This window comes from Primulina tabacum, chromosome 16 (assembly GCF_025594145.1).
Source record: "Primulina tabacum isolate GXHZ01 chromosome 16, ASM2559414v2, whole genome shotgun sequence".
NCBI lineage: Eukaryota > Viridiplantae > Streptophyta > Magnoliopsida > Lamiales > Gesneriaceae > Primulina > Primulina tabacum.
The window spans coordinates 15,915,969-15,930,283 of record NC_134565.1 but is presented as its reverse complement, the minus strand read 5'-3'; the positions used below and the strand labels follow the sequence as shown (position 1 = coordinate 15,930,283).

The window sequence follows — 14,315 nt, the reverse complement described above, 5'->3', positions numbered from 1 at the left end:
GCATAGAGGGTGTCGGGCATTTCTAGCGACCTTTTTATCTGTCCCTGAGGAACCCAGCCAGTCAGCCTCAGATGTTCCGATTGTCAGAGATTTCTTAGACGTTTTTCCCGAAGACGTCTCTGGTATGCCACCCGAGAGAGAGGTGGAGTTTTCCATTGAGCTTATGCCAGGTACGGCTCTGATATCCAAAGCGCCATACCGACTAGCACCGACAGAGATGGCAGAGCTTAAGAAGCAGATTCAGGAACTTCTCGACAAGGAGTTCATTCGCCCGAGCTTTTCCCCATGGGGCGCGCCGGTCTTATTTGTGAAAAAGAAGGATGGCTCGATGAGGCTTTGCATTGACTACAGGGAGTTGAATAGGGTTACAGTGAAGAATAAATACCCACTGCCGAGGATTGAGGATCTGTTTGACCAGTTGCAGGGAGCTTCGATTTTCTCCAAGATAGATCTGCGTTCCGGTTATCACCAGTTGAGGGTGAGAGATGCTGATGTCTCGAAGATAGCTTTCAGGACTCGTTATGGCCACTACGAGTTCCTAGTGATGCCGTTCGGTCTGATGAATGCGCCAGCGATCTTCATGGATCTAATGAATCGCGTATTTCAGCCGTACCTCGACCAGTTTGTGATAGTGTTCATAGATGACATTCTCGTCTACTCCAAGAGTCGGGAGGAGCACAGCAGGCATCTGACCACAGTGTTGCAGACATTGCAGAAACACAAACTATTCGCAAAGTTCAGTAAGTGCGAATTCTGGTTAGAGAAGGTGGCGTTCTTGGGCCACATTGTTTCTAGCAGTGGCATTGAGGTAGACCCGGCGAAAGTTGCAGCAGTCAGAGATTGATTTGTGCCTCAGAATGTATCGGAGATCCGCAGTTTTCTTGGGCTAGCAGGATATTACAGGAAGTTCATTCAGGGATTCTCATCCATTGCCGTTCCACTCACAGCACTGACAAAGAAAAATGTGAAGTTTGTGTGGAGCGAGGAGTGTCAGAAGTGCTTCGATACTTTGAAGCAAGCTCTTATCTCAGCACCCGTTTTGGCTGTACCGTCAGGATCCGGCGAGTTTGTCCTTTATACCGATGCTTCGAAGCTTGGTTTAGGTGCAGTTTTGATGCAGCATGGGAGAGTGATAGCGTATGCTTCTCGACAGCTGAAAATCCACGAGAAGAATTACCCTACCCATGATCTGGAGTTAGCGGCCGTAGTTTTTGCTTTGAAGATTTGGAGGCACTATCTTTTTGGAGAGAAGTGTCAGATCTTTACCGACCACAAGAGCCTCAAGTATTTCTTTATGCAGAAGGAGTTGAACATGCGTCAGAGGCGTTGGTTGGAGCTTGTGAAAGACTACGATTGTGACATTAGCTACCACCCGGGTAAAGCTAATGTAGTTGCGGATGCTTTGAGCAGGAAAGTCGCAGTGATGACTCACTTGACGATTCAGAAACCTCTTCAGATTGAGATGCAGAAGTTCGATCTTGAGACTTATCCGCGAGGTAGATTTCCTCGTTTATCTACCTTGACTATCCAGTCCTCTCTTATTGACCGTATTCGCAGCGGTCAGGCAGCAGATGAGCAGTTGGCACAGTGGAAGAAGAGAGATGAAGCCAAGGGCAGTGTTTTGTATACAGTCAGCGACGGTATTGTGAGATACCGAGATATGATATGGGTTCCTAGCAGTGATTCTATCCGAGCAGACATCTTATCAGAGGCCCATACGTCCCCGTACTCCATTCACCCTGGGAGTACGAAGATGTACAAAGATCTGCAGCTATTGTATTGGTGGCCAGGGATGAAGAAGGACATCAGACGGTTTGTGTCCGAGTGTCTGACCTGTCAGTTAGTGAAGGCCGAGCATCAGAGACCAGCAGGTTTGCTCACGCCTCTTCCTATTCCTGAGTGGAATTGGGAGAACATTACCATGGATTTTGTGACCGAATTGCCGAAGTCAGCCAGGGGATCGAATGCTATTTGGGTGATTGTAGATCGTCTTACCAAATCAGCGCACTTCTTGCCTATTAAGATGACTTTCACCATGATTCAATATGCAGAGCTGTATATCCGAGAGATAGTCCGACTCCATGGTATTCCAGTTTCTATCGTATCCGACAGAGATCCCAGATTCACTTCCTCATTTTGGAAGAGTTTGCACTCGACTATGGGTACGAAGTTGCTGTTTAGCACAGCTTTCCATCCGCAGACAGATGGGCAGTCGAAGCGAGTTATTCAGATTTTGGAGGATCTTCTTCGCGCTTGCATCATCGATTTCTCAGGGAGTAGGGAGACGAACTTGCCACTGGTTGAGTTCACCTATAACAACAGTTTCCAGTCGTCTATAGGTATGGCTCCGTATGAAGCACTGTATGGCCGCAAGTGTAGATCTCCTGTTCATTGGGATGAAGTAGGAGAGAGAGCAGAGTTGGGTCCAGAGATTGTTCAGCAGGCAGCAGATGTAGTAGTCAAGATCCGTGATAGGATGAGGACTGCTCAGAGCCGACAGAAGAGTTATGCCGATCGGCGGAGGAGAGAGTTAGAGTTTGCAGTGGGCGATCATGTCTTTGTTAAAGTGGCACCTATGAAGGGTGTCATGAGGTTTGGCAAGAAAGGGAAGCTCAGTCTGAGATTCATTGGACCGTTTGAGATCCTTGACAGAGTTGGGACGCTTGCTTATCGTGTGGCTCTTCCGCCGAATCTGGCCGGAGTACACAATGTCTTTCACGTCTCCATGCTGAGAAAGTACATGGCAAATCCTTCGCATGTGCTGAATTTCGAGCCGTTGCAGCTTACTCCGAACTTATCTTATGAGGAGAGACCCGTGCAGATCCTAGACAGACAGGAGAAGAAGCTTCGGAACAAGCTGGTTAAGCGAGTCAAAGTCAAATGGCTCAACAATTCTGAGGAGGAAGCTACGTGAGAGTCTGAGCCGGAGATGAGAAATCGATACCCCGAGTTATTCGGTGAGTTCTAATTTCGAGGACGAAATTTATTTTAAGGGGGGAAGGATTGTAGAACCCGTAAATCAGTAGACGTATAAGCCATGCATAATTCTAGATTTTTAAATTTAATTGACTTCATTGCATAATTATTTTAAATGCATTTGTTTGAAGTTAATTATTTATTATTTCAGTTCAGTAGTTTGATTTCTTAGCATTTCAGTTATTTCAGTGAGGCCGGACCGGAGTTGGAGTTTTGAGATAGAATTTAAGATCCAGAAAATATTTCTAGAAGTTAATTTAGCTAGCAAGTAAGTTCATTTAAGTTAGAAAGGGAGGTTTGAGGATTTAATTTAATTATTTGAGGTGATTAAGAAATGAGCTCATTTAAGTTACTTAATTAAGGGGTTAGCTCACTAAATTAATTAAATGATTAGTAAGGCTTTTAAGGGTTATTAAATTACTAGATAATCAATTTCCCCCTACCATTTATCATGCATTTTCGGCCACACCCCTAGAAGAACAAACTAGGACTTGCCAACTCACCTTTGACCCATTTTTGGTTGATTAGCATGCTAATTATTTTAGCTATTTTTCCACCTTAATTAATTAATACAAGACCACTATCCTAACCGTTGTTTGGCATGATAAAATCGGCCACTATACTGTAGAATCACCCAAGAGATCATTTGATAGCAATTCAAAATTCAAAATTCAAATGCATGAAGACTTGGTCTTGATATGATCCTTATATCTTGCACCATCCTCCTCACCCCTCATAACCACTCCATCACACTCCCTCCCCACCGAAATCAGACCCCTTTTCAGTAGAAAAAACGTGAATAATAGCTAGGGAGAAAGGGAGAAAAATCGAGAACTAGAAAGAACAAGAGAAGCGCTCCATCTCCTCCGTGCCGCGTCGTCGTCGTTTCGTTCGTTTTCTTTCGAAACGAAACCAGGCATGTCTAGATTTCTTTCAAACCTCAATCAAGTCATATTATCATTTATTTTTCAGTACATGATCATGTTTATTCAAGCAAAAACCGATATACATGTCAAAACATTTTGAAACAACACATGCAGAATTTTCGTTTTTCCTTGGCAAGCTTCACGTTTTTCTTGGTTTGTGAGTTTCAGGTGATTGGTTCGACTCCAGGCTCCCAAGGTGACTTATATACATGTAATAGGATGCATTAGGACCACATTTGTTCATCAGTTTCAGCCCATGTTCGCTGGAAAGCAAGAAATGTCAGCAACACCATTTGTGTCCCTTTTTGAGTTCGAAATTTTCAGTTTGGTTGCCAAGGGGTTGGATCTGATCTTGGCTGCCCTAAGGGCTCTTAGCCATGGTTGGATCACTCCACTAGCATGTCTAAGATGTGACTAAGTTGCCCTTTTGGTGGCTTGGTCCATGGCTCATTGGTTTTTAAATAATTAACAAGAACAGGCCCTTTCCCCATTCGGCCCCTTCCATTTTTCAGCATATGGTTTCGTTTCTTTTGTTGCTTGGTATGGATCTTGGTTGGCCTATGGCCCTTAGCCACGGTTCATATCATGCTCCTAGATGTCTAGATTGTGCCATGGTCAATCAAATGGCCACTGGAACGACGCAAGACATCGATCTAAGCAAAACACTACACACGCATGCACGTTGGCTCTCGGTTGGACCCTTCGGTTGAGTTATGGTGTGATGCGGATTGTGGCTGGCCTAGGGCCCTTAGCCATGGTTCAAATCATTCCTGGGGATGTTGGTAAGAGTCTCTGGTTGGTGGTTCACGCCCCAATGGCCGGTAGTCTCGAAAACAACACAAGTTACACGGGTGTGCAGCTGCTGGAAATTTACAGCAAGTTGCTGTGTCATTTAGAAGGCTCGTTTGAGTTCTTGGTTGGCTTTTAGACCATGGCCTTAGACTGGAAAGTGCCTCATTGAGTTGAGAAGGTCATGTTTTTGACCGTTCGTGATTCGGATCATTTTTGAGGTCGTACGAGAATTTACGGTGCAATGTGCCAAATTGACTCTCGAAAGAGCGTTTCGTGTTTTGGCCTCCATTCCACCTAGATTTCGACCCTATCATTTTAGGAGCATTATTTTATGATTTTTCAGCGTATTTTAATCAAGACTATACATCGGTTCGGTGTCGGTTCAGGTTGGCTCGGAGTCATGATTAAATGCGAAGTCAATAGGCGTCATAGTCGCATCTTTTGAACGTAAATTGCATAGTTGGTCAAGTTTAAGCTATTGCATATTTTTCATGGCACAGTTAAGTTGCAGCGAGCCTGGGGACGATCCAATCCAATCCAGTTGGTAAAATTACAGGAATTTTCATTACGCTAGTTAATTATTTTACGTGCATTAAATAGAAAATGATTATTTTTGAGATTTATGCGATATGGCTTGTGGTTCATTCACTATGTGGGAGTGTTATTTTATACGGTCGCCAGTGACCGATCAGTTCAGTATGGTACCACCCGGTCGCCAGTGACCGGCCAGCTTAGTTCAGTTTCAGCCTCCTCGGTAGCCAGTTACCGATCAGTTCAGCTTAGTGCAGTGGCCACATGCGTAAAACATAATCTCAACAGAAAATTTTACCAGTTATTTCAGTACAGGCTCCAAGGAGCAAACATTTTTACTGTGATTATTAGTTCAGTTATGCACGTATTATAATTGCTCAGTACAGATTATTTTCAGCATGCCTCAGGACATGATATTTTATCCCATGCATATTTTAATTCAGATTTTTACTCGTTACTTGCGATATATGCATGCTGAGTCTTTAGGCTCACTAGACTTGATTTTTGTAGGTACTGATGAGGCCAGGGCCGAGGGCGGGGACCAGTGAGCCAGCTTGGGTCGGCAGTAGTGGCACCCGAGGACCTCAGTGCAGCAGTTGTTATTTTATTCCGCAAACAATTTTTATCAGTCGTTGGATAATTTTTAAATTGTTATTGTTGGCAAAACTTTATTTTCTTCTGCTGCTATTATTTTAAACATTGAACTTGATTCATCAGTCGATTTTATGAATGAGGCCATTTAAGTTCTTTTAAAAAAGAAAAAATTTTAATTTTCCGCAAATTTTCAAGAAAGGAGTTTTAGGCCCTTTACAGGGTTGTTCATTAAACGGTTTACACCGAAAAAACCGACCAGACCATAAATTTCTGTTTTTTTGGTTTGGTTTAAACAGTTTTTCGGTCGGTTATGGTTTTGATTTTTTGTACTTTCGATTTTTCGGTTTGGTTATCGGTTTTTGAAAATTTAAAATCGAAAAAACCGAACCGACCATTTAAAATATAATAAATAATAAAAAAATTAATATAAGTGATCTCATTAGGTTTACTATTTTACCGCCTTGCCTTTCCTCTAAACTTTTCACCTCTAAACTTTTCACCTTCCACTCCAATCTCTCTACAGCCACCATATTAAATATCAATGTTCTTAACATCTTTTTGTTTTCTTCTTAAAATATTGAAACACAGGTATGGAGTTTTTTTTTAATCATTTAAAAAAAATGAAGGATACCCATTTACACAAAACGTAATAACCGACCATAATAACCAAACCGTAATACAAAAAAATCAAACCGGACCGAATTATAATTGTTTGGTTTAGGATTAGGCATTCGAAAAACCGTAAACCTAAAAACCGAACCGAATGTTATTAAAACGTAACCAAACCGACCGTTGCACACCCCTATTCCAACAAATATTTTTCTTGATTATCCCCGGTCTCCGTTACCCGTTCGAGCGTGAAATGCAACTTAAAACCCTAATTCATGAAACTTTAGTAACCCATGAATTAAAACACATGTTTATGCAATAAACATTCATTTAATGCATTAAAAAAATTAACAAAATACATAAAGTGTGGGGACCCGGACGCTAATCGTACTCTTAATCATTATTAGGACAATTTAATCAATTATAATAAACAGGGTCTACATTTTTTTTTTAAAATGCGGAATGTAATGAGATTCAATCTACTATACATATCAATATTAAAGTACAAGTCTTGTACTGAATATAAAATCATTCAACTAAGGTTTAACAACTAAATGTCAAGTGTCAAAACCCTATCTCTAATCCAAGTCCGTAGTCTCCACTCTAATCACGATCTATCTTCATCTCCTCGACCCTGAACCTGTCCCACCTGTTGTCATGCACACATACAAACACGACAACAGCCGGATAACTCCGGTGAGAATAAAATCCCAGTATAAATTAATGAAACATGCAATCATATAAACAATGTAAAAGCATGTAACAAGTATCAATGACATGTATCAAATCTGAAACATAATCAATATGAAATCATAAATCAGACTCGTGACTCCACGGCTCAGACTAGACTCAATCCTAGTCTAGGGATCCCGGTTTCTAGATGTGGTATTCCTATATCGAACATTAGTAATAGAAGCAAATCCAATTCTATCCACTTCGATATAACCAAACATCCGATGTCTTGACCTATCCGTCACAGACTGTGGCACTATCGCCAATTCAACTATCTTGTGACAACGTGCAATGTGCCAGTGACGATTCCATCACTATCGGCACTGATGTCACAAGATCACTCTTGTCATACTCATCTAATACATGCTTCTATAAATCAATAAAACAAGCATATCAATTCAAATCAATGTAAATAATAACAAGAAGTATGTGATTTAGGGAAACTCAAGTATATCCTACTCGAGTCGTTCTCCCGGTAACACATTGACTTATACCTTTCTTTTATTGCAGTTCGGATATCGTTCCTGTCTGGAGTTTAAAATCTATCAACCCTCAATCTGGCAAGGACAATATCAATAGTACCATATCAATATACTGCTCAAATCAATACCAATCTGATTAATCTGGATTTAATTCAAAATCAACGGTATAATGGCACAATCCCGATATCCCGGTCAATACCACATCAACATATACCAATTTCAATCAATGACCCATATCCAATATAATCTGTAATCAATCCATAATTAAAATCTGTCCAATATCAATCGATATATTCTGAAAAATCATAACAATTCCATAATTCATCTGTTTCTAAATCTGACTTTGATTCTATGATGTCTAACATGCCAAGAACATCATATATGAAGTGTACTCGATTCCAACAACATCATAATTTCAAAACATATAAAAACGTAACAAAACTTACGTCCATTTGTAGCCTGCGTTGATAGGAGTACAGTACTGAAGTCGGATTCAAAATCAGACGGGCATATTTCTCGCAAATCGAATCCTAGTATCAAGGATCAAAGCTTTCCCTGGACTTCCGTTTTCTTCTTGTTCTGAGGAGAAGGGACCGATTTATATATATATATATATATATACATCTCATGCATGAAAAGGGGCAAGTGGCTTATTCTTCATAAAACACGTTTCACCGCGGGTGCGCTACCAATTGGACCGCGGGTGCGCTGAGCCTACTGTAACACTTCCACAAAATCAGAATAAACGACCGTGGGTGCGGTGCATTTTGTACCGCGGGTGCGGTGCCTCTACTCTACCAATACCACGGGTGCGGTAGCTTTTATGGCGCGGGTGCGGTGAGCGTACTGTAAACCTTCAACATTTCATGATAAACGACCGCGGGTGCACTGTTTTTTGAACTGCAGGTGCACTGTCTCTGCTGTCCCAACAATATATTTTGCAACTAAAATCGAATCGCAACATCGCTTCTTCGGCCTTCGATAAATACATCAAATCATGCATTAATAATTGCTGATTACCAACTCACATCTCGGGCTTTACATTTCTCCCCCTCTTAGATATGAGTTCGTCCTCGAACTCGCAGGCAATACATCAAAAACTGAATAAAGACTCACATCATGTAAATAACTCGGGATTTCTTTGTCTCATCTCTGATTCTGTCTCCCAAGTTGCTTCTTCAATGCCATGACGAGTCCATTGCACTTTCACAAGAGGAATAGTCTTCGTTCTGAGTTGCTTTTCTATACGATCGATAATCTGGATCGGTTTCTCGACATAACTCAGAGACTCATCAAGTTCTGCCTCATCTGGCTGAATAATATGAGAATCATCGGGGAGATATTTCCGCAGCATAGATACATGAAAGACATCATGTATTCCCGATAATGAAGGCGGTAATGCGAGTCGATAGGCACAATCTCCTATCTTCTCGAGAATCTTGTATGGACCAACGTATCGTGGAGACAACTTCCCTTTCTTTCCAAATCTGACAACTCCTCTGAAAGGTGAAATCTTCAAAAATACCCTGTCTCCTGCCTCGAATACCAACGGTCTACGTCGAATGTTGTCATATTTGGCTTGTCTGTCCTGTGCTGCCTTCATTCTTTTCTGAATCATTTTCACTTTTTCAGTCATATCTCTGATCATGTCAGGTCCAATCTTTAGAACTTCAGAGATATCGTCCCAATACAGAGGGGATCGACACTTCTTTCCGTACAACGCTTCGAAAGGAGCCATCTCAATACTCGTCTGATAGCTGTTGTTGTACGAAAACTCACAAAGTGGCAAAGCATCTTGCTAGTTTGTTGGAAACTAAATTCTGGAGTTTGACAAACTGATCAACCAACTGAAAATACGAACCAAATGAACTCAGCAACTGGACTTAATAACTGAAATTGACTGTCTAATCAGTTGGAAACCGATCAGTTAATACATCCAGCCGAATGCCTTAAAGTTAAGTATCTCTCAGCTGAAGATATCTCGGGAAAAGAACTTTCAACCGACAAAGAGACATAACAGATTACAACTGAATATGAAACGCCGCACCACAACCAAGAGTACCTAGAACAACGCATTCCAGCTAAAGCAATTAAGACGCCGCAAACAAAGTCCAAAGAATAATGAAGTGGAAATCAACGGATACATAGATTCAAATTTATCTCAAGTTACCGTTGGAAAAGAAGCATATAAATATGACAGAAGAGCAGCTGAAAACAACAACGAGATTACTTTAATCAAAAGCTTGCTGTCACTCTGTCAAAATCTCAGCTCACTCTTATTTGATTTATTCGTAGCAGTTAAGGCTACAATTTGAGCTTACAAGCAAGTTGTAATAATCATTGAAATTTGATAGTGCTAAGATCAGTTAAGCACTGAGAACATTCTGTTATACTAAGAGTTTCAGTTTTTGGCAGTGTTAAGTCCAAACTGAAGTGGGTCAGTACAACTCTTGTATTTGATCAAAGTCTTTTAGTGGATATCCTACCCGTGAGATAGAAGGGGTGACGTAGGAGTAATTGAAATCTTCGAACATTCAGAAACAACCCTTGCGCATTTTATTTTTGTATTCTATCTTTCAATCAGTTACCTTCCGCAACTGATTCAGTTTAACTGATTGATATTGATCAACAAGATTCCAGAAATCAGTTTGTCACCAAACTGAACTCAAAATTTGAAAAGATCAATTTTAATTGTGAGTGTTTATTCAACCCCCCCTTCTAAACACTTTTGATACGTTAACCGATCCTAACAAGTGGTATCAAAGCGGGTGAATCTTGTTCTTGAATACTTTTGATATAAAAACTTGCTAGCATGACTTCATTCAACAAAATTCCTATGTTCTCCAGAGAAGAATTCAATGATTGGAAAATTAGAATGCAAGCTCATTTAGCAGTACAAGATGATGACATGTGGTATGTCATAACTGATGGACCCATGAAGATTATAAAAGCAAATACAGCAATTGCCATCACAGAAGGGGCACCACAAAGAATAGAAAAGCCCAGAGATGAATGGACAACTGAAGACAAAAGAAAAGCAAATCTTGACAATGTGGCTAAAGACATTCTGTACAAAACGCTGGACAAAGTAACATTCAGCAAAATAAAGATGTGTAAAACAGCCAAAGAAATTCGGGAAAAGCTGATCCAGCTGTGTGAAGGAAATGATCAAACCAAAGAAAATAAACTTTCTGTTGCTGTGCAAAAGTTTGATAACATCAAAATGAAAGCAGGAGAATCGATGCACGAGTATGATGAAAGAGTAAGTAGTATCATCAATGAGTTAAATGCACTTGGAAAAGTGTATACCAACAAAGAAATTGCACTAAAGGTAATGAGAGGTCTTCCCAAAGAATTGGATGTCAAGACCATGGCAATGAGGGAGTCCAAAGATCTGAACCAAATCGAACTCCATGATCTATTTGCTGATTTAAAAGCCTATGAATTTGAGCTGCAGACCAGAGAAGGAGAACCATCTACTTCTGCAGCCACAACTACTCTAGCCGCTGTCAGAACTGAACAAATCAGTTCAGTTGAAAAATCTGCTGATCAGTTGAGTAACGATGCTATGTCATTGTTTATCAAAAAATTTGGAAGGTTCATGAGAAAGAATCAAGGGAACTTCCAGAAACCATATCAAAGAAACAACGCCAAGGATGAATCAAATGCATGCTACAACTGTGGCAAATCAGGCCACTTTATTGCTAATTGTCCTAAACCTAAGAAGGATGTTCAAGGCTCAACTGATAGAAGAAAGAAATCATATGAACACAAAAGAAGACCCAAAGAAGATAAAAGTTCTTCAGAAAGAAACATGAAGTACTCTTAGCTGAAGAAAACAAATCAAAATGGGCAGAAACTGACAGTGAAGAGTCGGAACCAGAAAACTCATGCAGTTCTAGTGATGATGAGGAAGTAAAGTGCTTGATGGCTAATGATGCAGTAGAAGAATCATCTAGCCAACATGTATTTGATTTTTGTTCAACTGATTTTACCCGAGAAGAACTCATTTTCACATTACATGACATGGTAGATGAGTATCAGAAACTTGCATCATCATTTATAAAATTCAAAGAAAAGCAAACCGATCCCACAGAAAATAAAACCAAAACTGATGAATCAGTTGAAGGATTGAGTCTAAAAAGGGAAATTGCTGAGCTAAAAGCAGAAAGAATTAAAAATCAGTCATTAATACAGAAGTTGATGCTTGAGAACACAAAACAGACTGAGCTTATTCAGTCGCGGAACAAATCATCTATCGCATTGACTGATATACAGAACTCCAAAAAATCAGTAACTGATAAAACTGGTTTGGGGTTCTTTAACCAAGATGAAATGTCAAACAATGATACTCAACCAAAACTGAATATGAGCAAAGGAAAATACATTCACTTTGTCAAATCAGTTATGATACAAGAACAATCAGAACCAAGTAAACTGGTTGAAAAGCCAATTGAAACTATGAACAAGGGCAAAAGATATGGTATTGGTTATAGCCCAAAAGTGGTAACAGATTCATGTAGTCAGTCACCAAAAAGCTTTTACAAAAACTATTCGAATGGCTATTCCAATTACTATAACTGCAAGCCAGTTCAGAAGAGATATAGACTGAACAATCAGTTGAATAAAGCTAAAACTCATACTGTATCATCCATACACTACACAAGCACACAAAAGCCGAGAAAAACCTTTTGGAATACAGCTACTGGAAAGTCTGTTAGACTAATTCAGGTATGGGTTCCTAAGGGACTAATCAGTTCAGGACCCAAATAGATATGGGTACCAAATTATATTATGTGTGTGACTGCAGGTAACAGGTACAAACAAGAACTCAATATGGTATTTGGACAGTGGATGCTCGCGACATATGACAGGAGATGCAAGTGTGCTATCTCAACTGATCAAATACAGTGGTCCAAATATCAGTTTCGGGGACAATTTCAAAGGTAGAACTGTGGGTAAGGGTAAGCTTATCCATGGTAATTTTACTTTTAAAGATGTTCTACTAGTAGAAAACCTGAAGTATAACTTGATCAGCATCAGTCAATTATGCGACAGTGGATTTTCAGTACATTTTGACAAAAACTCATGCTTAGTTAAAACTTCAACTGATGAAATCATACTTACTGGCAAACGTTGTGGAAACACATATAAAGTCAGTTGGAATGATCAAACTAATGCACCAGTTTGTTTTATTGCTTCCAAATCATCTAAAAACTGGTTGTGGCACAATAGACTAAGTCACCTAAATTTTAAATCCATTGTCTATCTGAGTAAACATGAACTTGTAACTGGTTTGCCCAAAATAGAATTTTCAAAAGAAAAACTTTGCTCAGCATGTCAGTTTGGAAAACAATTAAAATCGTCTTTAAAAAACAAGGGCTGTAAATCTTCATCCCGATGCTTAGAACTATTGCACATGGATCTCTTCGGTCCTATACAGTCATGAGTTTAGGGGGAATGAAATACACCTTGGTGATTGTTGATGATTTTTCAAGATTTACTTGGGTTATCTTTCTCAAATCAAAAGACCAAGCTGCTGCACAACTGATCAAGCTTTTCAAAAGACTTTTAAATGAAAAATCAGTTGGAATTGATCGAATCAGATCAGATCGAGGAACTGAATTTATCAATCAAACTCTTTCAAATTTTCTAGAAAATGCTGGAATCAGGCATGAGCTCTCAGCAGCTAGAACTCCTCAGCAAAATGGTGTAGCTGAGAGAAGAAATCGGACCCTTAAAGAAGCTGCTAGAACAATGCTTGCTGATTCTGGTATTTCTCAAAGGTTTTGGGCAGAGGCAGTAAACACTGCGTGTTATACTCAGAACAGATCAATGATTAATAAGAATCATATGAAAACACCATATGAGATCTGGCATGGAAGAAAAAGTATAATCACTTATTTCAAAATATTCGGGTGCAGATGTTTTATCCTTGAAAATGGTAAAAATTATTTAAAAGCGTTTGATGCGAAATCTACAGAGGGAATATTTCTTGGATACTCATCAGTTAGTATAGCTTACAGAGTCTTTAACAAGAAAACCCTAAATGTTGAAGAATCTGCTCATGTTGACTTCGATGAAACTGAACTAACTAATAAGACAACTGATCAAGTTGAGCTAGTTGATCGACTGAAAGATATCAGTTTGGAGGATGATAATGAAGAAGACAATCATATTAATCAAAACACTCTTCAAACACCCGAACCAGAAGTGTCAGATCAATCAACTGAACCAGAAGCCATTCCTAATGATCAGTTGATAGAGCAAACTGATGATATTCAGTTACCAGCTGAAGAAATTGCTGATACAACAAATACTGAGAACAGATGGAGAAAATCACACCCACCTGAATTGGTAATAGGAAATCCATCTGATCCAGTAAGAACTCGCAATCAAATGCTAAATCTATTTATCTATTCAGCTTTTGTTTCACAAATAGAACCAAAGAAAACTGATGAAGCTCTTGCTGATCCTAACTGGATATATGCAATGCAAGAAGAGCTAAATCAGTTTACTCATAACAATGTCTGGAACTTAGTTCCAAGACCAATTTCAAAAACTGTCATAGGTACAAAATGGGTTTTCAGGAACAAACTGAACGAAGATGGTTCGGTTGGACGCAACAAAGCAAGATTAGTAGCACAAGGATATAGACAAGAAGAAGGAATTG

The 14,315-nt window shown here is 39.7% G+C and overlaps 1 protein-coding gene across 1 annotated transcript in view; it reads right to left on the bottom strand.

The window, feature by feature from the left end:
• LOC142528373 (uncharacterized) overlaps positions 1-6,349 on the bottom strand; it is a 50,273-nt gene extending 43,924 nt beyond the window's left edge. Inside the window, exon 1 of the mRNA XM_075633415.1 lies at positions 6,277-6,349. Within this exon, the coding sequence (XP_075489530.1) occupies positions 6,277-6,349 (73 nt within the window). The remainder of the gene's footprint in view (positions 1-6,276) is intronic.
• Between the last annotated feature and the right edge of the window lie 7,966 nt (positions 6,350-14,315).